Source organism: Somniosus microcephalus, unplaced genomic scaffold, assembly GCF_052327205.1.
Source record: "Somniosus microcephalus isolate GS21.2 unplaced genomic scaffold, FLI_Smic_1.0 unresolved_chr4, whole genome shotgun sequence".
Classification (NCBI taxonomy): domain Eukaryota; kingdom Metazoa; phylum Chordata; class Chondrichthyes; order Squaliformes; family Somniosidae; genus Somniosus; species Somniosus microcephalus.
In genome coordinates this window covers 38670113-38693347 of record NW_028225182.1, presented here as the reverse complement: position 1 = coordinate 38693347, position 23235 = coordinate 38670113, and the positions used below count along the sequence as shown (strand labels likewise).

At 48.5% G+C, this 23235-nt stretch overlaps 1 protein-coding gene across 6 annotated transcripts in view; it reads right to left on the bottom strand.

Annotated features, from left to right (window-relative positions):
• epoa (erythropoietin a) overlaps positions 1-23235 on the bottom strand; it is a 136915-nt gene that overhangs the window by 9235 nt on the left and 104445 nt on the right. For all 6 annotated transcript variants that reach the window (XM_085977339.1, XM_085977338.1, XM_085977337.1 and 3 more), the window contains one exon: positions 9762-9926. In XM_085977339.1, coding sequence (XP_085833465.1) covers positions 9762-9926 — 165 coding nt within the window. The remainder of the gene's footprint in view (positions 1-9761; positions 9927-23235) is intronic.

The following is a 23235-nucleotide window of genomic DNA, read 5'->3' as shown; positions in this document are numbered from 1 at the left end:
CTCACTGTCTTTAAATCTTCCTCCGCGATAACCAACAGGAAGTTACAGTGAACAAAAAATGTTAAAAGGTACAGACAAGTGTTTTATTTTTGACAAGGTTGTGATGCTTGCACTGTTTAGAACATAAGAACATAAGAACATAAGAAATAGGAGCCGGAGCAGGCCAATCGGCCCCTCGAGCCTGCTCCACCATTCAATAAGATCATGGCTGATCTGATCCTAACCTCAAATCTTCTGTCACTCTGCATCCACCCGAACCCATGTGATCTCCCGGGAGAGGCGAAAAACCAGATAAAGACCCAATGGCCAATTTGGGAGAAAAAAATCTGGGAAATTCCTCTCCGACCCATCTAGGCGATCGAAATTCTTCCAGGAGATCACTCTGTCCCTATATTTTCTACAGTACTTACCTTCTGTAAAGGCGATCCCCACCCCAGTCAGGAACAGGAATAAAACCATCTCCTGAAATCTAACAGAATTAGAACACAGTAGGAGCAGAACAAGGCTACACGGCCCCTGGGCCCGCTCCACTACCCACAGGGCCATGACCATTCCGAACCCAGACTCATGTCCAATTTCCTGCCCGCTCCCCGTAACCCTTTATTCCCTTTACTTCTAGGAAACTATCTATTTCTGTTTTAAATTTATTTAATGATGTAGCTTCCACAGCTTTCTGGGGCAGCAAATTCCACAAACCTACCACCCTCTGAGTGAAGAAGTTTCTCCTCATCTCAGTTTTGAATGAGCAGCCCCTTATTTTAAGATTATGCCCCCTAGTTCTAGTTTCACCCATCATTGGGAACATCCTCACCGCATCCACCCGATCAAGCCCCTTCACAATCTTATATGTTTCAATAAGATCGCCTCTCATTCTTCTGAACTCCAATGAGTAGAGTCCCAATCTACTCAACCTCTCCTCATATGACCACCCCCTCATCCCCGGGATTAACCGAGTGAACCTTCTTTGTACTGACTCGAGAGCAAGTATGTCTTTTCTTAAGTATGGACACCAAAACTGTATGCAGTATTCCAGGTGCGGCCTCACCAATACCTTGTACAACTGCAGCAATACCTCCCTGTTTTTATATTCCAACCCCCTAGCAATAAAAGCCAACAATCCATTGGCCTTCTTAATCACTTGCTGCACCTGCATACTAACTTTTTGAGTTTCGTGCACCAGGACCCCCAGATCCCTTTGTACTACAGTACTTTCCAGTTTCTTGCCATTAAGATAATAACTTGCTCTATGATTTTTCCTGCCAAAGTGCATAACCTCACACTTTCCAGTATTGTATTCCATCTGCCAAATCTCTGCCCACTTACTTAGCCTGTCTATGTCCCTTTGCAGGTTTTTTATGTCCTCCTCACTCACTACTTTCCCTCCCATCTTTGTATCATCTGCAAACTTTGATATGTTACACTCGGTCCCCTCCTCCAAATCGTTAATATAGATTGTAAAGAGTTGGGGACCCAGCACTGACCCCTGCGGAACACCACTAGTTACTGGTTGCCAATCTGAGAACGAACCATTTATCCCAACTCTCTGCTTTCTGTTAGAGAGCCAATCCTCCACCTTTAATGAAGAGTAAACAATGCACAGGGCCTTTGACATTTTACAGGTCCTTATCTATGGGCCGTTTAACAATAGATTGGGATTTAGGACCCTTGGCTAATTATAGCAAATATTGGTAAAAATTGATCTAGTTTTGGGAAGTGACGCTGTCTGCACAAACAGTGTGGCCAAAACAACTAATTGTCTTGACCTCTTGTAGCTCTGCACTGTTGTTTAATGTTGCAATCCTACTGGGCCCTGCTGCTCTCAACCCTACACTCCCATTCTGGCAATGTCACTGCTTCGTGCTCTCCTGCTCTACTACGCACTGCATACTACAGTGCCACTGCCCCACTAGGCATGACTCGGTGATTAGGGCGGCACGGTGGCATAGTGGTTAGCACTGTTGCCTCACAGCACCAGGGACCCGGGTTCGAATCCGGCTTCGGGTGACTGTCTGTGTGGAGTTTGCACATTCTCCCCGTGTTTGCGTGGGTTTCCTCCGGGTGCTCCAGTTTCCTCCCACAGTCCAAAGATGTGCGGGTTAGGTTGATTGGCTATGATAAATTGACCCTTAGTGTTAGGGGGATTAAATACGTGGGGTTACGGGGATAGGGTGGGATATGTGTTGGTGTAGGGGTTACGGGGGATCGGGTGGAATATGTGTTGGTGTAGGGGTTACGGGGATCGGGTGGGATATGTGTCGGTGCAGGCTCGATGGGCCGAAATGGCCTCTATCTGCACTGTGGGGTTTCTGTGTGTGTGACTCACCCACTCATACCGCTCAACCTGCAAACTTCAAAACCAGAACACCGCTCCGAAAATCAGCAACGTCGTATTTTGCTGTGGCTCAGGGGCAGCGCTCTGCGCTCCGAGTCCGAAAGTCACGGGTTCTGTCGTAACCTGGGAGGTTATGTGTAACCTGATCCACCACGTGGTGCTGTGGCAATTGCTCTCCTGAGTTAAGTCTGATCTGTACTGTGGTACTCTTGGTTTTGGCTGCTTCATGGCAGAAGCTTTTATGTGCAAGAGTTGATTAAACCATGTTATGAAGTTAACCTGTGTCTGTCTCCATCTATGGCCAGCTCAAGATACCACAGGTTCAAACCCCACTCCAGGTCTCGAGCACATCTTACAGACTAACTTTCCAGTGCTGTACCGAGGGAGCGCAGCACTGTCAGAAGGGACTGCTTCGATCAAGACCCTGCTATGCTGGATAGTAAAGATCCCACAGCATTATTCAAAGAAGGACAGGGCAATTCTCGGTGTCCTAGCAAACATATCTCCTTCAACCCACACCGCTAAAAACAGGTTAACTGGTCATTCAACACATTGCTGTTTGTGGGATCTTGCTGTGTGCAACTGTTCTTCAAACTAATGTATTTTATGTGAAGCAGTTTGTGTTTGTGAGATGTGACAAGGTGCTATATAATAAAAATGAAGGGAATTTCGGTCTTAATTTAACTTTTCACGTTTCTCAATCAGACATTTCAACATTTATTACATTTTGACAGTTCTTAAAGCAATTTAAGCCTTAACGTAATAACAAAATGCAATGTGTTAATCTCTCTGACGGAGAAGTTTGCTGGTTGGCGGGGGGGGGGGGTGGGGGTGGGTGGAATTAAGCACATACCAGGCTTTATCCTGCAACTCCACAAAGTTGTCTTGAAGGTTGCAATTGATCCGGGAACATTTTTAAATTTGGGAGCGCCAATGGGAGGGTGGGACATGATTTATATTGGTCTGCAAAATCAGGACAGTTGGGAGAGAGGGTCCTGCAACAAGCTGCACTCCCGTTTTCCCACTGGACAGAGTTTTATTTTATTTGTTCCTGGGATGTGGGCGTCGCTGGCAGGACCAGCATTTATTGCCCATCCCTAGTTGCCCTCGAGAAGGTGGTGGTGAGCCGCCTTCTTGAACCCCTGCAGTCCGTGTGGTGAAGGTGCTCCCACAGTGCTGTTAGGGAGGGAGTTCCAGGATTTTGACCCAGCGACAATGAAGGATCAGCCGATATATTCCCAAGTCAGGATGTTGTGTGACTTGGAGGGGAACTTGGAGGTGGTGGTGTTCCCGTGCGCCTGCTGCCCTTGTCCTTCTAGGTGGTAGAGGTCGCTGGTTTGGGAGGTGCTGCTGAAGAAGCCTTGACGAGTTGCTGCAGTGCATCTTGTAGATGGTACACACTGCAGCCACGGTGCGCCGGTGGTGGAGGAAGTGAATGTTTAAGGTAAGAGAGGGAGTGTGGCGGGGGGAGGGTGCAGAAAAAGGCTAATTGGCAAAGGGATCCATCGCCTGCTTTCTGTTAACTGCAACAGTATCGGCAGCAGCGACAGAGTGATTCGCGACACAGCACTCCTGACATGTTCCTTTGATTTTGGGCCCCTGTCTTAGCATAGACTGAGATTTAAAGCCAAGCCATGCACTTTTAAGCGGTTGCATTTACGTAGCACCATTCTCGTGTCATCTGACCATCTCCGAGCACGTCACACAACGGCGGCGTACTCTTTTGCAGCAACTGTTGCCAGATCCCACAAACACCTATGACTGATTCAGCTGTGTTTCTGGCGCTGGCTGAGGAGGTGACCGTCGACCAGGACAACTTCTTGCTCTTCCCTGAACGTGTCCGCGGGCTCTTCAACACCCACCAAGAATAGGTAGGCCGTTTAACTTCTCATCCAAAAGAAAAACACCCCTGACAATGCAGCACGGCACTGGAAGCCTCGGTTATGAACTCAAGCCTTAATACAGGAACCCACAAACTTCTGACCCAGAGGGGACAGTGCTACCGGCTGAGCCAGGCTGTAAGTCAGAGAGGAGTGGGGGGCCGGATGATTTAAAAGAGGCAGAATAACCACACAGTAACCACGTACAGGAAACTCTTTATTATCCGGCACCGACGGGACCGGCGTGGTGCCGGTTTATCAAAAAGTCCGGATTACAGAGAGGTACAGTTAAAAGGTACAAGAGCTCCGTACACAGCAACAAATCCAGGCTTCCCTGTTGCTTAGCAACATGTGCAGGCACTCCGGCCACAGACCAAGCGTCCCTGTTGCTTAGCAACAAGTGCAGGAACCCCGGTTACACAGCCACAGATCCAGGAACTGCCACTAATATGAAGTAAAACTTACCTGAACCTACTCCTGAATTTTGCCGGTTAACAGAGATTTCCGGTTATTTAGGTGCCGGTAAATCGAGAGTTTCCTGTATATTGAAAATGTACACACGCTCATATCATTCATATCTCTATGATAAACTAATATATGAAGGCTTGAAAGCGATGAGGTGATTTGTGTTTGAGCTTTCTAACCTATACCCAGCCACCCAGCAATCTTATTCCAGGAAAGCTAATCCTTAGACAGAAAGCTGTGCTCGATCCAATAAATTGTTGATTGCATCCCGAGGTCAATATCCTGTGGCCCCCCCGGCAGGGGGAGCGAGCGAGCGACAGGATGGGTTACGTGACAGAGAGCAGCAGCGAGGCTCATTATTTATTTATTTTCGCCTATCTTTCCCAGTGTCAATATTTGAAGGTTGCTGCCGGGTTAAGCGGCCGGATTCAATGGAAAAAGGGGCCTTTATTTGAAGGGGATAAGGCAGGGTCACTGAAACAAGCTGATAAGTTAAGTGACGCTGGGGCTTGGCGGGGGCAGAGATGGGGGCGTGCGGAGGCGGGGTCGCAAGGAGACCATCCTGAAAGAGAACGCAACACTTCGTCACTGAGTTTTACAGGTCACCCCGTCAGCAGAGTTAAAGACTCGGATCTTGGTGTCAGAACCCCTTAGAAAACCAAATCACTTGTCAATTTGTTCGGTTTTTATGTTGGATTATTTGTGTTTAAACAGTGAGTAACAATGACGTGGAGGAGTTACTGAGCCTGACAACATGACAAGAGTGGAGTTATTATCAGTATCAATGCAGTCACTAACCGACGGCGCTTCAGCTAGCCAGCATGTCATTTCAGCTGTGCAGGTTAATCCAGCTGCCTTGCACTGTCAGACACGCTAACCGCTCACGCTCTGGTTATTGACTGTACGCCTGTTGATGTTAATCTAATTGTCTCGCACTGACAACTCAGCAACTCCTTGCAGTCAGAACCCTGTGTTTGCCAATGGTTACCACAGAATCATAGAACTTTACGGTACAGAAGGAGGCCATTCAGTCCATCGTGGCTGTGCCAGCCAAAAGAGCCATCCAGTCTAATCCCGCTTTCCAGCTTTGTAGGTTACGGCACTTCAAGTGCATATCCAAGTACTTCTTAAATGCGATGAGGGTTCCTGTCTCTCCCACCCTTTCAGGCAGTGAGTTCCAGACCCCCACCACCCTCTGGGTGAAAAAAATTCCCCTCTAATCCTTCTACCAATTACTTTAAATCTATGCCCCCTGGTTATTGACTTCACTACTAAGGGAAATAGGTCCTTCCTATCCACTCTATCTAGGCCCCTCATAATTTTATACACCTCAATTAAATCTCCCCTCAGCCTCCTCTGTTCCAAAGAAAACAACCCCAGCCTCTCCAATCTTTCCTCATAGCTAAAATTCTCCAGTCCCGGCAACATCCTCGTAAATCTCCTCTGTACCCTCTCTAGTGCGATCACATCTTTCCTGCAATGTGGTGACCAGAACCGTACGCAGTATTCCAGCTGCCTAACTATTGTTTTATGCAGTTTATAAGTATAACCTCCCTGCTCTTATATTCTATGCCTCGGCTAATAAAGGCAAGTATTCCGTATGCCTTCTTAACCACCTTATCTACCTGTCCTGCTACCTTCAGGGATCTGTGGGCATGCACTCCAAGGTCCCTCTGATCCTCTACACTTCTCAGTATCTGACCATTTAATGTGTATTCCCTTGCCTTGTTAGCCCTCCCCAAATGCATTACCTCACACTTCTCCGGATTCAGTTTCATTTGCCACTTTTCTGCCCACCTGCCTGGTTCTGTGTGACTGCTCGCCTCCAATACCTCGCCTAAGTGGCCATTCTTCCTGTGCGAACCTAGATGGTGGGTTTTGGCAAGCTATTGAACTAAGGAGGCCATTGAAGTTGAGCCCAGTTCTCACCTCAGCCAATGCCCAAACGTGAGCGTTTTCCAGGAGCAGGAACCCAGGCTGATTCTGCTGTTTCAAAGAGCCGGCACAGGCACAATGGGCCGAATGGCCTCCTTCTGTGCTGTAGCATTCTAGGATTCTCTAGTCCAGAAGCACCGAGGCCAAGTGTTACGACACTGCTACATCCCCAGCTGAGATCAGCTAACTCTACAGAGATCAGGGGGGAAAAATTCAGTTGGTTGCGCCTTAGGAGGGCGCTAACGGTACGCAAACCAACTAGCGCCCGGGCGCGGCACTGCCCACGCCTCCCGCAAAATTCAGCGGGAGGTTAGTGGTGGCGCTAACCGGTAGCGCCCTGCGGCGCTGGCGATGACGTCATTGGTGTGTGCAGCGCCCCGCTCACACCCCGGCCACGATGTTCGGGAGCGCCCCCTGACTTACCGCCGGACGCTATGTCCGACAGGGTCAGGGAGGCGTACCTGCGGCCGGGGAGGCGCAATTTAAAGGCGAGGTGCGGGGCGGCCATTTTTGTTGTTGGCCGCCTGCCAACACCTGCCTGCGCTCCCGTCCCCGGCCTCCTGAACGCCCACCCCCGCGGAGTGCTGGCTGCGCTCCAAGAGCCCGGCACTTCTCTTGGGTGCCGGGCACTCCCAATCCCCGGGGGCCCAGCTGGGCCCCAGGCCACGCTGCACAAGGCCCCTCCCCTTTAAGAAGGGGAGGAAAGCCTGCAATACCGCGGCGCGACGTGCTACAGCGTGTGGCGCTGCGGCACATAACGCCGCAATATTGACTCACAGCGCCCCAAGAGGGATGCGGGGTGCTTCCAGTAGCTTCCCGCTTCCCTCTTGGGGCACAACCACTCAATTTCCGGCGCGGGGATGCTAATTGGGGCGCTACTCAATTTTTAGCCCTAGGAATCAAACCGGGCAACCCTTGGGTCTACAGGGGTCATAGTCTAAGGATAAGGGGTAAGCCATTTAGGACTGAAATGAGAAGGAATTTCTTCACCCAGAGAGTGGTGAACCTGTGGAATTCTCTACCACAGAGGGCGGTGGAGGCCAGTTCATTAAATATATTCAAGAAGGAGTTGGATATATTTCTTACGGCTAAAGGGATCGAGGGATATGGGGAGAAAGCAGGGACAGGGTACTGAAATTGGATGATCAGCCATGATCACATTGAATGGCGGAGCAGGCTCGAGGGGCCGAATGGCCGACTCCTGCTCCAATTTTCTATGAATCTATGAAAGGTTCAATTCCACGGCTCTGAGTGGGAGACACTGATGCTCTAAAATAAAAATTCAGTCACTCTCGGGATGTGGGCGTCGCTGGCACGGCCGGCATTTATTGCCCATCCTTAGTTGCCTTGAGAAGATGGTGATGGTGGGCCTTCTTCTTGAACCCCTGAAGTTTGTTGTAGTGGTTTGATACAACTTGATGGATTTAAGGGGATGCTAAATAAGCGCATGAGGGAGAAAGGAACGGCGGGTTATACTGAGCGGGGTGGGAGGAGGCTCGTGTGGAGCATAAACCGGCGTGGACCAGTAGGGCCGAATGGCCTGTTTCTGTGCTGTAAATTCGATGTAATTCTATGTAACATGCTCACTTTACCAACTGAACCATTGGGCCAGCTCAGTGCCTTGTGTCATTAACTGTATCTCTGCTGATGTTAAGAAGTATTACAAAGTATTTACAGCACCGAAACCGGCCATTCGGCCCAACTGGTCTCTGCTGGTGTTTATGCTCCACACGAGCCTCCTCCCACCCCCTCTTCATCTCACCCCATCAGCATATCCTTCTATTCCTTTCTCCCTCGTGTGTTTATCTAGCTTCCCCTTAAATGCATCTCCCTCAGACTGTCGGGCCCAGTACCTGCTCCGAGCCAGTGCACTGTGTTACTCGCTGTATCTCTACTGATATTATTCCAGCTCCCTTGCAGTGTTGCGCGTAATAGTTTCTCACAGCCAGGACATCTGATGCTGTCAGAAGCTTGCGTTTAAAAAGAAAATCAGGAATCCGATAGATACAGAACAGATAATTGATTAATATTCAAAATGACGTCCTGCATTAGTGGCTGAGTGCATAAGTTTAAAAGAATGAGAGGTGATCTCATTGGAACATACAAGATTCTGAGTGGGATTGACAGAGTAGATGCTGAGAGGTTGTTTCCCCCTGGCTGGAGAGTCTAGAACTAGGGGGCAGTCTCAGGATAAGGGGTTGGCCATTTTGGACTGAGATGAGGAGGAATTTCTTCACTCAGAGGGTGGTGAATCTTTGGAATTCTCTACCCCAGAGGGCTGTGGATGCTCAGTCGTCGAGTATATTCAAGGCTGAGATCGATAGATTTTTGGACTCCAGGGGAATCAAGGGATATGGGGATCGGGCGGGAAAGTGGAGTTGAGGTCGAAGATCAGCCATGATCTTACTGAGTGGCGGAGGGTCGTTTGGGCTACTCCTGCTCCTAATTCTTATGTTCTTATAAGTGCACCGCCTAATATGGCACATATACCAGTTAGGTACCAGGTTCTAACTGCTGGTCTGTGGTGAGTTAGTCAGGTTAGAGACAGGCATTACAATGAGTCTCAGTCTCCTCGGGCTAGGAAGGTTCCACTCCCGATCATTATCCAAAGCATTTGCAGCAAGGTTCACATGCGGGGACAGCAGGCTCGGCTGTGATGGCTTCCAGGGTGAAACATCCCACTGGCACGTGGCCGGTTGGGCAAAGCACAGAAGGGCTGCCGTCGTCCTTCGGACTGTGCTGTGCCTGAGCCAGCTGTCTTGAATACAGGAGGGATAAAGGGTGAAAATTGGAAGGAGGGAAAGTGGGTCTCTGCAAAGACTTGCCCCCTGCTCCACCCCACCCCAAGAAAGGATGCTGAGGTGCTGAAGCTCCCCCCTTTGATTCACCTACTGTGGTAAACCACTGTTTGTATTCCACTGTGTACATGCCTGGACATGCCTCGGCTGACTCCTCCCACAAGTCCTAGTATAAAGGTGACTGCTCCCCAGCCCTTTGTATTTCTGGACCGGTCGACCACTCGAGGCAGACCTTCATTCTTTTGTTAATAAAAGCCTTTAGTTACTCTCTTAACTCTCAGTCTTTTATGAGTAATTGATAGCGCATCACCTACTTTCCCTTTATTCTGTTAAGTTATTTGCACCACTTACCGGTGTACTTAAACTCTTCACCATCTGCGTTACGCTGCGGATGTTACTGTAGCTCTTTTCTATTAGATACAGCATGTTGCTGTTGACTGTCATGTTCTGGGCCTTCTGGACTGCAACTGCGAGCAGCTTGAGGCCAGTCTGAACCTCCTCGGCTTTTGTTCCCAACTGCGGAGACACAAAGGTTAACGCAGCGTTAGGGCTTCCCAGTGGAACAAACTGTTAGCTCTCATTGGATGCGGGAAAGCGGCGCTGGTAGGGAGGGAGCTTACACTGGGAGGCTCGTAGAAATGTCCCGTTAAAATACCAGACCGAAAATCAGAGGGTGTGGGCCTGTGATTTCCCGACCCTCACTCCCTACGAGTCCCACTCCTTACGAGCACCCGATCAGTCCTTCTATGTTATATATTCTATGTACAGGAAACTCTTTGATATCCGGCACCGACGGGACCGGCGTGTTGCCGGTTGATCAAAAATTCCGGATGATGGAGAGGGTTATCTACTGAGGCTATTTTTAACAAAGAAAAATTTAAAAAAAATCAAGAAATGTGCAGTATACAGTAATTGGGTACTCACCTACAGAATGTTCCATTAAATGGATGGTGGAAGATGCTTGATTAAGTACAGTATTGCCAGTTGAAGGTAATGCAATGCAATGACTACCGGCAGCATGGGAGACACACAGTACCCCTGTAAAATGGTGGATCAGAAGAGACTACCGGCAGCGCGGGAGACACACACTACCCCTGTAAAATGGTGGATCAGAAGAGACTACCGGCAGCGCGGGAGAGTCAGACTCCTGTTACAGGGGTATTGAGGTGTTCCGACTTCCGACAGCGCCAAGAAGCCGAGTAGTGGCAGTTTGGAGAACTACCCCCACTGACTAACTCGGCCACCGCGGGAGACTCGGACTCGGCAACATTGCCAGTTATTGAGGTGGTGTTTTCGGAGTATGAACTTTGCCGGTTAATAGCGAATTCCGAATATTTAGGTGCCGTTTAAACGAGAGTTTCCTGTACCAGAAGTACTCCTAAAGTAGCACATAATATGCAATCACAACAAAGACCATGACATCCATACCCTGTACCAAGATAACACTTGGCACAGATAGCATGTCACCAATGACATTTTGCCAGCAGCCGAAACTACTGTATATTTGTGAATGAATGACCTGCATTTATATAATGCCTCAGATAACCTCAGGACATCCCAAAGCGCTTTGCAGCCAATGAAGCTTCATTTTGCAGTCACTGTTGTCATGTAGGAAAACGCGGCAACCAATCTGCTCATAGTAAGGTCCCCACAAACAGTAAAGTGACAATGACTAGATAATCTGGGTTTTTTTAAATTATGTTGGTTGAGGGATAAATATTGGCCATGACACAGGAGAACTCCCCAGTTTTTCGTCGACATAGTGCCATAGAAACATAGAAGATACATAGAAGATAGGAGCAGGAGTAGGCCATTCGGCCCCTCGAGCCTGCTCCGCCATTCAATGCGATCATGGCTGATCATCCAAACACAGTACCCTGTCCCTGCCTTCTCTCCATATCCCTTGATCCCTTTAGCCTTAAGAAATATATCTAACTCCTTCTTGAATATATTTAATGAATTGGCCTCCACTGCCTTCTGTGGTAGAGAATTCCACAGGTTCACCACTCTCTGGGTGAAAAAATTCCTCCTCATCTCTGTCCTAAATGGTTTACCCCTTATCCTTAGACTGTGACCCCTGGTTCTGGACTCCCTGGCCATCGGGAACATCCTTCCTGCATCTAGTCTGGATCTTGTACGTCCACCTGAGAGAGCAGACGGGGCCTGGGTTTAACGTCGCATCCGAAAGACGGCACCTCACACAATGCAACGCTTCCTCTGTATTGCACTGGGCTGTCAACCTAGATTATGTGCTCAAGTCCTGGAGTGGGGCTTGAATCTTCTTATTCAGAGATGAGAGATAGGTCAAAGTTGTGTTGTTTTATAAGGGCAGGAGTATTACACCACGTAACGCGTAACGTATTATTCTGCTGCTAAGGTGACGCAAGTTTAAGCAAGTACAGAGGCAGGAAAAGTGGGGAATGTCTGATTTTTTTTCGGACGGTTGCTGTTGATTGTTGCAGGGAGGATGTTTCCCCTGGCTGGGGGGCTCTAGAACGAGGGGTCACTGTCTCAGGATACGGGGTAGGACATTTAGGACTGAGATGAGGAGAAATTTCTTCACTCAGAGGGTGGTGAACCTGTGGAATTCTCTACCACAGAAGGCTGTAGAGGCCAAGTCACGGAATATATTTAAGAAGGAGATAGATAGATTTCTAGGCACAAAAGGCATCAAGGGGTATGGGGAGAGAGCGGGAATATGGTATTGAGATAGAGGATCAGCCATGATCATATTGAATGGCGGAGCAGGCTCGAAGGACCTACTCCTGCTCCTATTTTTCTATGATTCTGCTATTCCCATTTACACCTCCTCTAGACCCATCTTTTGTTTCTTTACTTGTCCCATTGCCACCCCCTTTTGCCTCACACCATCATCCCTTTTGTCTTTTAATCCCTCCTGCCTTCCACCCTATCGCAGACCTTCCCTTTTGTCCTTTCCTCCCCCCTTTCCCAGTCTCTGTACGTGCTTAAAACCTGTCACTATCTCTAACTTTTTCCAGTTCTAACGAACGATCATCAACCTGAAACGTTAACTCTGTTTCTCTGCAGATGCTGCCTGACCTGCTGAGTGTTCCCAGCATTTTCTGTTTTTACGGTACAATAATTACACTATTTAGCTTCAACAGGACACAGCGAGATACACACAGCTGGACTTTAGCAGCGGAATAATACACCGTGCCTTACATGGTACAAAACTCCTGTTCTTATTAAACAGCATACAGGTAGACTATCCCTTATCCGAAAACCTTGGGACCAGCTGTGTTTCGGAATTCGGAATTTTTCGGATTTCAGAACGGTATATTTATTATGAGACTGGGAAACTCTGAACATTAAATTAATTTGGTAATTAGTATTTGTATTTAATATAAATTTTAAAAGTTCAGGCTACCTCTTGCGACTGCTCCGTGTCTCATTCCCCTTCCTGCTTCTCTGTGCTGCCGCTCCCAGTCTGTTTACAGCTCCCCCTGCTCCGTATCTGAATTCCTTGACTTAGCGGGGGTCTGGGGCTCGACTGCCGCCGCCAGTTGTGGGAAAGCCGGATATCGGCTGACTCCTATGCTAAGCTGGCCCGCAAATCAGGTCAGAAAAGAGGCAGCATGCAGGAATTCTTGTTCTGGGCCCCGGAGGACCACTCCTGCTACTCTAGGGCCCACAAAATAAAAACATTAAATTTGCTGAGCCAGCTTTTGAACAGCCTCTAGCATGCTCTTTAATGACCGCTGGTTAGACCGCTTAATGTCTGACGCCTCACACCTGCATGGGTCAAGCATCGACCGCGTCGGGTCATGTTTGGCGCCACTTGGGTCATGTCGTGCGCACGACTTACGCTCCACGAAAAAACTTTCGGTTTTCAGAAGTGCGGATAAAGGATAGTCTACCTGTATCACCTTACCTACACTGAGTATCTACATAGACACTTCAACAGTAACAAAAGGCCATCGCTTGTAATAGATCAACTCCACCTAGCCACCTTCCTACCATATCGCTTAATCCCTTCTCCCCAAAGAGACATTTGATCCAATTTCTAATTTCTGATTCATTATACTTCCTGATAACTTACTCCACCATTCTGTTAGCCTTTGGGTCAAAAAGTTGCACCTGACATCCCCGTCTTACTCCTAACTTCCCACGTGGTACTTGAACCCTTTATTTTAGTGAACAATTTGCCTGGATGGATCAGCTTTGTTAACTCCTTTCTTAATTTTGAGAAATTTAACGAGATCATCTCAAAATCTCTTTTTGTTTTAAAAAAAAAAGACAATAAGCTCATACTTCTGCCTTTCCTCATTGCTCCGACACTTGGAATCATTGCGGTTGCTGGTCTCTGTGGCCTTTCATGGGCAATAACATCTTTCAAACAATTATGTCATCAGAACGGCACACCAGCACTCCATCTGGCTGCAATATACCCTCAACAGCAGCAATGGAACCTCAGCCATAAAAAGCCCCATCCTCTCCTGATATAGCCCAAATATCGGGACCGACGTGGTGCCGGTTCATCAAAAATTCCGGATAACCGAGAGCTATAGTAAAAGATACGGAGAGCTGAGAGCTCCGTATAAAGCAACAAACCCTGTTGCTTAGCAACAGGTGCAGAACAATGGCCACAAGTTCCAAGCGTTTCTGTAGCTTAGCAACAGCTGCAGCCACACCCTTGCACAGCAACAGATCGAGGAAGGCAAGTACAATATGAAGTAAAACTTACCTGAACCTACTCCTGAATTTTGCCGGTTAACCGAGATTTCCGGTTATTTAGGTGCCGGTAAATCAAGAATTTCCTGTATCTTTAACTGTAGGTGAGCGCTGAACCTTTCATTGATTTCTTCACCAGTACCTCAAGAGCTCGCTCCTGATCAGCGCACTGTTCCATTTAACAGATACACCTCTTTTAGTTCATTGCTCCCAGAGCAAGTATTTCGCATTTGTTCACAGTTGTACTGCCATTGACACTTACTGGCCCAGTTGCCTAAAAGGTCTCAATCCTTCTGAATCAGGTTTTTTCACTATCTGGCCGGCCTACATCCTTTTTATTTGTTTTACAATACTTAAGGTCCCAAATAATCTTCACCCCACTCCATAAACGGATCTCGGATTCTGTACCGAGGGAGAACATAAGAACAGGAGGAGGCCGTTCAGCCCCTCGAGCCTGTTCAGCCATTCAATTAGATCATAGCTGATCTGTACCTCAACTCCATGGCTCCTTATCTCTACCTACCCATACGTAACAAAAACCTATCGATCTCAGTCTTGAAAATTTAAATTGACCCCCCAGCATTCACAGCCTTTTGGGGAAAGAGAGTTCCAGATTTTAACTACCCTATGTGTGAAAAAGTGCTTCCTGATTTTACTCCTAAATGGTCTAGCTCTAATTTTAAGGTTATTCCCCCTTGTTCTGGACTCCACCACCAGAGGAAATAGTTTATCTTCGGCTATCCTACTAATTTTATCATTTTAAAGACTTCGAATAGATCACCCCTCAACCTTCTAAACTCAAGGGGCTACCAACCAAGTTTGGCACCCCATCCACCACCTTAAACATTCACTCCCTCCACCACCGGCGCACAGTGGCTGCAGTGTGTACCATCTACAAGATGCGCTGCAGCAACTCGCCAAGGCTTCTTCGGCAGCACCTCCCAAACCCGCGACCTCTTCCACCTAGAAGGACAAGGGCGGCAGGCGCATGGGAACACCACCAGCTCCAAGTTCCCCTCCAAGTCACACACCATCCTGACTTAGAAGTATATCGGCCGTTCCTTCATCGTCGCTGGGTCAAAATCCTGGAACTCCCTCCCTAACAGCACTGTGGGAGTACCTTCACCACACGGACTGCAGCGGTTCAAGAAGGCGGCTCACCACCACCTTCGAGGGCAACGAGGGATGGGCAATAAATGCTGGCCTTGCCAGCGACGCCCACATCCCATAAACAAATTAAAAAACAGTCCTCATAATTTAACCCTTTAAGCTTTGGTATTATCCTGATGAATCTGCGCTGTACTCCCTTCAAGTACAGTCAGACTTGCATTGCCCAGTTTCTAGGTGTCCAATGCTAGATTCAACGAAAACAGACATGGATATGCCTTTAGATGGATTCAACATGATTTATAAAAATGATGGAGTCATTGCTCAATATGCTAGTGTCACCTTGTGGCTTAACGTTGAATGTAACACCAAGTTAGGTAGCCAGCATCAGAATTAGGTAAGGCAGAGCTAAATACAGATTAGATCTGTTGTAAATCTCATCATCAAGAAACTACTCATGACATAACGCTGGACAGCCAGCTGGTGGCGCCATCCAAGGAGTATAAATACTCGGGCGTGGGCCCAGCTTGCCAGGGACATTTTGTAAGACAAGGAACTAGTGAAGCACAACTAGACCTCCATGTTCTGAAACAAGTTGATTAAAGCCTTGCTTTATACTCAAACCAAGTGTGTAGTGAGTTTTATTACGTCAAGATCCTTCTAAGAATCCCCAACGTTTTGCCTCATCCTCCACCTCAGTAGAACAACCTCGACAGCACCAGTGTGACACTTCCATTTCCCACACCAGCCATCCTATGGCCTCTATGAGTGGGACTGCCAATTTGGCGCCAATTAGGTAGCTTATCCTAAAAATGTGTCTTCGGGCTTCTGAAGGTCTCAAACTTTCTACAGCCATTATGTCTCTGCCACTCCCTTTTGTCAGCCTCATCCTCTTGCTGAGCTAGTACCGCAAGGTCCAGACAGTTGCCCAACCATTTCTTCAGTTCCTCACCTTGTGGATGGACATCAAAGGCTTGGCAAGCTGGTATAAGGAGATGCCCAAAGAATCTTAACTGCATGTGATGGATAGGTACCATCAGTGGAGATTCACGGGCACATTTCAAATGAATTCAACCGACTAGATTTGAAGAATTGACAAAGAACGGCAGGATTCTGTCTTGAAACGGGTCAGAACTTAGCATGTATGACTGCTACAACCTTTTAGGAGTACATTCGATCTCTGGACTGAAAATTTCGAGCTCAGGGTAGAAGTCTGTTAATCATTACAGGAAACTGCCCTGTGCATCCTGAAATTTCCGGCCTAACGAATGTGGAACTTGTCCCTTTTCCAATGAACACCTCTTCTAAGCTTCGGGCTGGATTTATCGAGGGTAATTATTGGAAGCTTCTGGCTAGAGAAAAGACCGATCCCTGCTGATGTTGCAGTGAACAGGATTTTTCCCTGCTGATGTCCCAGCGGGCGGGACTGATCCCTGCTGATGTTCCTCAGTCTCACTATGTCACAGTTGATGCCTGTTTCATCTCCCGAAACGCCATCGAAGCATTGAAACGACCCGAGCCGGAATTAAATCATGGAATTAGCGAGGATGTGCTTCTAATCCTCTGACTCCAGCTGCCTTGTCTCAAGAGGCTCTGTGACGTTCAATCTTACATGCATTGCTCATTTAGAGACTTGTTTGACTCTAAGGTGCTGAGTAGTCAGGCAAAAACTGAGAAGCAACCTCCCGTGATGCAATTTCAAAGATAAAACAGTCCAAAATAAATGATTTTGGTCAGAAATGATGCAGTGAAATTAAAGTAAAATATCAGGGGGGGGGGGGGGGGGATTCGGTTGCTTTGCGCCTCCCATTAGCGCCTCGGGGGCATAGCAACTAGCGCCCGGGCGCGGCGCTGCTAATGCCTCCCGCGAAATTCAGTGGGAGGTTAGCAGCGGCGGCAGCGCCCCGCAGTGCTGCGCCTCCGGCGATGACGTCATCGCCGTGTGCAGGGCCCTGGCTGCAAACTTGGCTCGCGCCCCCTGACCTACCACCGGACGATATGTCCGACAGGGTCAGGGGGGAGTTTTTTGCAGCCGGGGCGGCGATAATTAAAGGGCAGGTGCCGGGCGGCCATTTTGTTTTTTTGGGGGCTGCCTGCCAGCACCTGCCCCCTCCTGCAGGGTGCCGGCCGCGATCCGTCAGCCCAGCACTCCTCGAGTGCCGGGCTCTTCTGCCGGCATCCCGCTCCCTGGTGGCCCAGCGGGGCCCCGGTGTGCGCTGCGCTAGGCCCCTCCCCTTTAATCGGGGGGGGGGGGGGGGGAGGCCTGCAGTACCGCGGTGCTACGCGCCAGCCTGCGTGGCGCTGCTGCACAAAGCACCGCACAATTCAATAGGAGCGCCCAAGAGGGAGGGGGAGCGCTTCCAATAGCGCCCTGCCTCCTGCTTGGGGCGCTACCATTGAATTTCGGGCACGGGGACGCTAACTTTTTCAGGGCGCTACTCGGCGAAGTTATCGCCTTAATGAGGGTGCGAGCCAATTCCACCCCCCCTAATTTTTAACTTGTTTTCGGAGCCTTGAAATTGTAAACGTTTTGCAAACAGTTGTGAAGTATTTCTAAGGGCGCGATAGGCGGGACTGCCGGGAAAATGGCAGAATCTGGGGGCGGGTGCCCATCCCGCCCCCAACCTGCCTCCGTGCCATCTTGACCAGGAGGCGGGTAGCCAACACGCGCCGGGTCCCGTCTCCTTGGAGGCAGGAAGGGGATTACAGCCACATAACTGCCTGTTAGCAGGTAGTTAACAGGCAGATAAGAGGATTATCCCCATTTTACCCACACAAGTGCGGGCTTCCCAAAGGCTGCGAACCCCGCCAGGGTCAGCGAGGCGAGCAGTGGGTCTGCGGGGATTGAAGGGGTGCAAAAGTGCGCTGCGAAGGTAAGTGATGGGTGCAAGTGTGGAAAAGTGAGTATGTGAGGTGAGTGGAAAGTGTTAGAAAAAGTTTACTTACCTTTGTTTCTTCCTGCAGGCTTCAAGAGTTGGGGATGCGGAGAGTCTCGCATCTCTGCGGCAGAGATGACAGATGGCTGCTACATTCTCCAATGCAGCAACCATCTAATTTCTGCTAAAAAAAGAGGTTTGATGAGTCTTGAATTCAGGAACTCATCAAACTACAGGAAACTTTTTTTTATCCGGCACCGACAGGACCGACGTGGTGCTGGTTCATCAAAAATTCCGGATAACCGAACGCTATAGTAAATGATATGGAGCTGAGAGCTCCGTATAAAGCAACAAACCCTGTTGCTTAGCAACAGGTTCAGAACAATGGCCACAAGTTCCAAGCATCTCTGTAGCTTAGCAACAGCTGCAGCCACACCCTTGCACAGCAACAGATTGAGGAAGGCAAGTAATAAAACTTACCTGAACCTACTCCTGAATTTTGCCAGTTAACCGAGATTTCCGGTTATTTAGGTGCCGGTAAATCGAAAGTTTCCTGTACAGAGAATGTCAGTGTTTGACAGCTTCACAGAGCTGTCAAATGATGACAATTCACCCGCCTCCAAAAGCTCCCCATTGGCAAAATCCAGCCCCAAGTGTTTATAAGGAAGGTTTCCCAATTGTTACAGTACCTACAGGAAACTCTCGATTTACCGGCACCTAAATAACCGGAAATCTCGGTTAACCGGCAAAATTCAGGAGTAGGTTCATATACTTCATATTACTGGCCGTTCCTCGATCTGTGGCTGTGCAATCGGGTGTGGCTGCAGCTGTTGCTAAGCAACAGGGACACTTGGATCTTGTGGCCATTGTTCCTGCACTTGTTGCTAAGCAACAGGGAAGCCTGGGTTTGTTGCTGTATACGGAGCTCTCAGCTCTTGTACCTTATACTATAGCTCTCGGTAATCCAGACTTTTTGATAAACTGGCACCACGCCGGTCCCGTCGGTGCCGGATAAAAAAGAGTTTCCTGTATAATGTTCTAATGTTATTCAGCCAGATAGAGTATAACATGAGGCGGACTCGACTGTAATTGTATTGGGACAGCTTCGTGCAGTGGCTCCATGCCTGTTGTGAACTCGGCTGAGACAGTTAAAGCTCATTTTACATCAGGCCCTCACAGAGAAGACTTTCATCCCATCAGTCTGGGCTTGATAAGAACCCAGGAGCAAAAGGCCTGTGTCCAATCCCTAAATGTCACTGTCCTTTCACCTCAGCGCCATGGGTGAAAATGAAGACCAGGCCGAACGAAGCAAGGGCGCAAAATTAAATGGGTTGAAGGGCACTCTTTACCAGGCACCCCATGGGTACAAGCTGGTACCTAAGAACAGCTGATATGGGAAATGGAAATGTACATGACAGGATCAATGCTACATATCATCTTGTCAGCAAGTCTGAATTATCCCAATTAGAGCAACTGCGACCACTCCTCCGTCCAGTGTCAGCTGTGGCTCAGTGGGTAGCACTGTCTAGGTGGGAGGGGCTAGGAGTGAGCAGGTGTTACTGGTTGCCTGATTGCAGCTGGGAGTTGGAGGGAGTTTTTGTAAAAAGTTGGTGGTGGGTTTTGTTTTCAGGTTTTAGGGCCTTTTTGGCCCACAAAAACAGCCAGATGGCTGCTGAGGGGTCCGGAGTGCCGGGCCCCTCAGAGGACAATGTTCCCGAGAGGAATTTAATTAGGGAGGAAACTGTGGTGGGAAAGGAAAAAAAAAAGGCCCAAAGATTTGGGCCGGGACCCCAGGAGGTTTGGTAAAGACAACACGGTGGTGGTGCAGTGTGAGGATAAGAAGATTCGAGCTTGGGATATTATCCAGGCGGTTCATGAGGACTGTGGTGAAGGAAGCTGCTTTGCCTGCCGGCCAAAGCCAAATGTGGGATTCGAGGTGACGGTCAGTGGTCGTGAGGAGGTGGAAAGACTGTTACTCAGTCTGAAAGTTGGTGAGAAATTCTTGGAGGTGACTCTGCTATATTCAGAGGAGGTGGTGGTTTCATTTTTAAACTTGCCAGTTTACATTGAGGACGAAGCGCTAAGCAAGAAGTTGGAGTCGTGGGACATAAAAATCTGTTCTGCAATCAAGAGGAGGTATTATCCGGGAACACGGGTAGCAGACGGAACCCGGTATGTAAAGGTGCGGTTCCCAGAGGGGGTGAGGTCATTGCCGTACAGTATGAAGTTCGAGACACTGGAAGGAGTGCAGTACTTTCGTGTGCTGCATGATAACCAAGTAAAGGTGTGCTATTATTGTCTTGGACATGACCATCTCATAAGAAACTGTCCAGACCTGCATTGTTACAATTGCGGTGAGTCGGGACACATTGCTCGGAGCTGCAAGGCAGAGAGCTTTGGGGTGTGTCGCAAAGGCCCCACCCGCTGTGAGTGTGTGGCAGAAGGGAGCGATATGAGTGATGAGGAGATGGGAGAAGGAGCAGGAGATGAGTGTGGAACAGCCGGAGGAGCGGTGCAGTCGGAGGACACAGCCGGTAAAATGAAGGAGAAAGGAGCACAGGAAGAGGCAGAGGATGGCGGAGCGGAGAACGGGATGGAGATGGCGGAAAACACGCCAAGTGCTGTGGAGGGGAACAAAGACAGCAGTGGGCAGCGAGGGTCGAGTGCAGACTCGAGCCTTAGTGCAGTTCGGCTCCCCCTGGGGAGTCTGGTGTCTGCGGGGGGAGAGGAGGCGGGAGCGGGGTGTGTGGTGGATGTGGGTGCTCCGGGGAGAGGCGGGGAGTCGGATATCTTGGTGAGCGGGAGGGGGCAGGACGGGGAAAGGGTGCAAGAGGCAGGAGCCTTAAAAGGACAGCAAGATGGGATCGGCGAGATAGAGACGTCAGAAGGGAACAATTTAGGTGCGCCATTGTCCCATGGAGTGAGGGAACAGGGTGCAAGTGTCAGAGGTGGAGATGTGGTCGAAGGGAGCGGCACAGTGGGAGAAACTGCGATAGCAGGAAGACTCTCTATGGGAGATGAAGTATCTGACGGGGAGCAGAATTATGTATCTGACGGGGAGCAGGCACGGGGTTGCAGAAGAGCTTGAGAGTGAGGAATTAGAGGGGGACAGAGACATGGAAGTCGGGGGTGGGGTGGCATCATGTGGAAAGGGAAAGGTTAGTGAGGGGCAGAAGGAGGGAGAACGGGCAGCTCCTGGGCCCAAACTTAATGCAAGGAAGAGGCTGAAACAGCCGGGAGGGGACAAACAGGAGGTGAAAAAGAGCCGGAGGCTGCAGGAAAAAGCAACAGCTGCCCGAAAAGTTGAGAAGGAGCATGAGAGGAGGGAAGAGCCAGAGATTAAATGATGGGGAGATTATCAGGCATACTTCCCTTCTTTGGAGCCATGATTACATTGGTCTCGATTAATGTGAACGGACTGAGGGGGTGAGAAGAAATTGCAGCAGTTGTTGCAGGGTTTTAAAGGTTCGGACTTGTTGTGTCTGCAAGAAACCTTTTGGGATGAGGATATTTTAGAAAGAGTTCAGAAGGTTTGGAAGGGAGAGGTGTTTGCAAGTTGTGCAAACAATAACCGTAGAGGGGTGGCTGTTTTGGTGAGTCCGTCCATAAAAGAGAACGTTGCCTTGGTGGACAAGGACACTGAGGAGAGATTTTTACGGCTAAGGGTAAAAATGGAGGGATTTAATTGCGATCTCTTTAATATCTATGCACTGAACGACCACTGCAAGCGTCGCGAGTTTTTTCGGGGGTTATTCACTGAAGCGGCAGAGGTGGAAAATCCTTGTATAGTGGGGGATTTTAATGTATTTTTTTATCTCGGATGGACATTTCAGCCCAGATGACCTTTAAGGATGATAACTCCAGAGGGATGATTGTAAAAATGATGGCAAATTTAAATTTGAGAGACTTATGGAGGGACCGGAACCCCATAAAAAGGGAGTTCTCCAGAGCAGGTTGGGTGGGTGATGTTTTAAAACAGAGCTGAATAGATTTTGTGTTAATGCGGGAAGGGTTAAGTTCGGAGGTGATGGAGATTTATTATAAAAATGTATTTTTTAGTGATCACTCAGTTGGTTCTTAGAATTAGGAACAGCAGAGTTAAGATCGGTTCAGGGGTGTGGATTTTAAACAATCAATACCTGAAAGAAATTGCTTATAAAGAAGGGATTATAAATATAATAAAGAATGCTTGGAAGGAACCTTTGTTCTTGAAAGAAAGAAGAGTTTGGTGGGACAATTTCAAATATGAGGTTAAAGTTTTTTCGGTACGTTATGGGAAAAAGAGGGCGGCAGCTAACCAGCGTCGAGAAGAGAATATAAACAAAAGGTTTACGGATGTCTGTAAAGCAGTTGACGGAGGGGATAAGGGAGCTGAGACTAAGTTCCGGGTGCTAAAGGAAGAGTGGGAATTACTGCAAGCTGAAAAATGCAAGGGGGCCATTCTCCGTGCAAAGGCTAGAGATGCATTGGAGGGCGAGAGATGCACTAGATATTTTCTAGAGCAAGAGAAGCTGCGACAGAGATTATCGTTAATTGAAGAGTTGAAGGTTGGGGAGAAGATCATTCATGAAAGTGGGGAGATTTTAGAGGCGGCTAGCAGCTTTTATCAAGAGTTATATACAAAAGAAGACATTTCCAATTTGGAGATGGAGAAGGAAGGTTAGTGCTTTTATTGAAGACGGTTTAAAGGAGGATGAGAGAAGCATGTGTGACAAAGAAGTAGGATTAGCGGAAATAAAAGTAGCAATAAGTGGAATGAAGGGGGGGGAAAAGCCCAGGGTCTGATGGACTAAGTGCAGAATTTTACAAAGAATTTTTCGAGATTTTAAGTCCATTGCTCTTAGAAGTTTTTAAGGAAGTTAAAATTGAGGGAAGCCTGGCCCCATCTATGAGGAGAGGTATCATAAGCTTAGCTTATATAAAAATAAAGGGGATAGACGGGATCTGAAAAATTGGAGGCCCATCACATTATTAAATGTGGATTATAAGATCTTGGCGAGGGTTGTGGCAAATTGTTTGAAGGAGGTGTTACTGGAGATAGTTTGGCCCTCTCAGTCCTATGGAGTCATAGGCCGGGACATCGCAGACTCTGTGGTCTCAATCCGAGATGCGATAGAGCTCATGGAAGAGAGTGGGAGGGAGGCTTATGT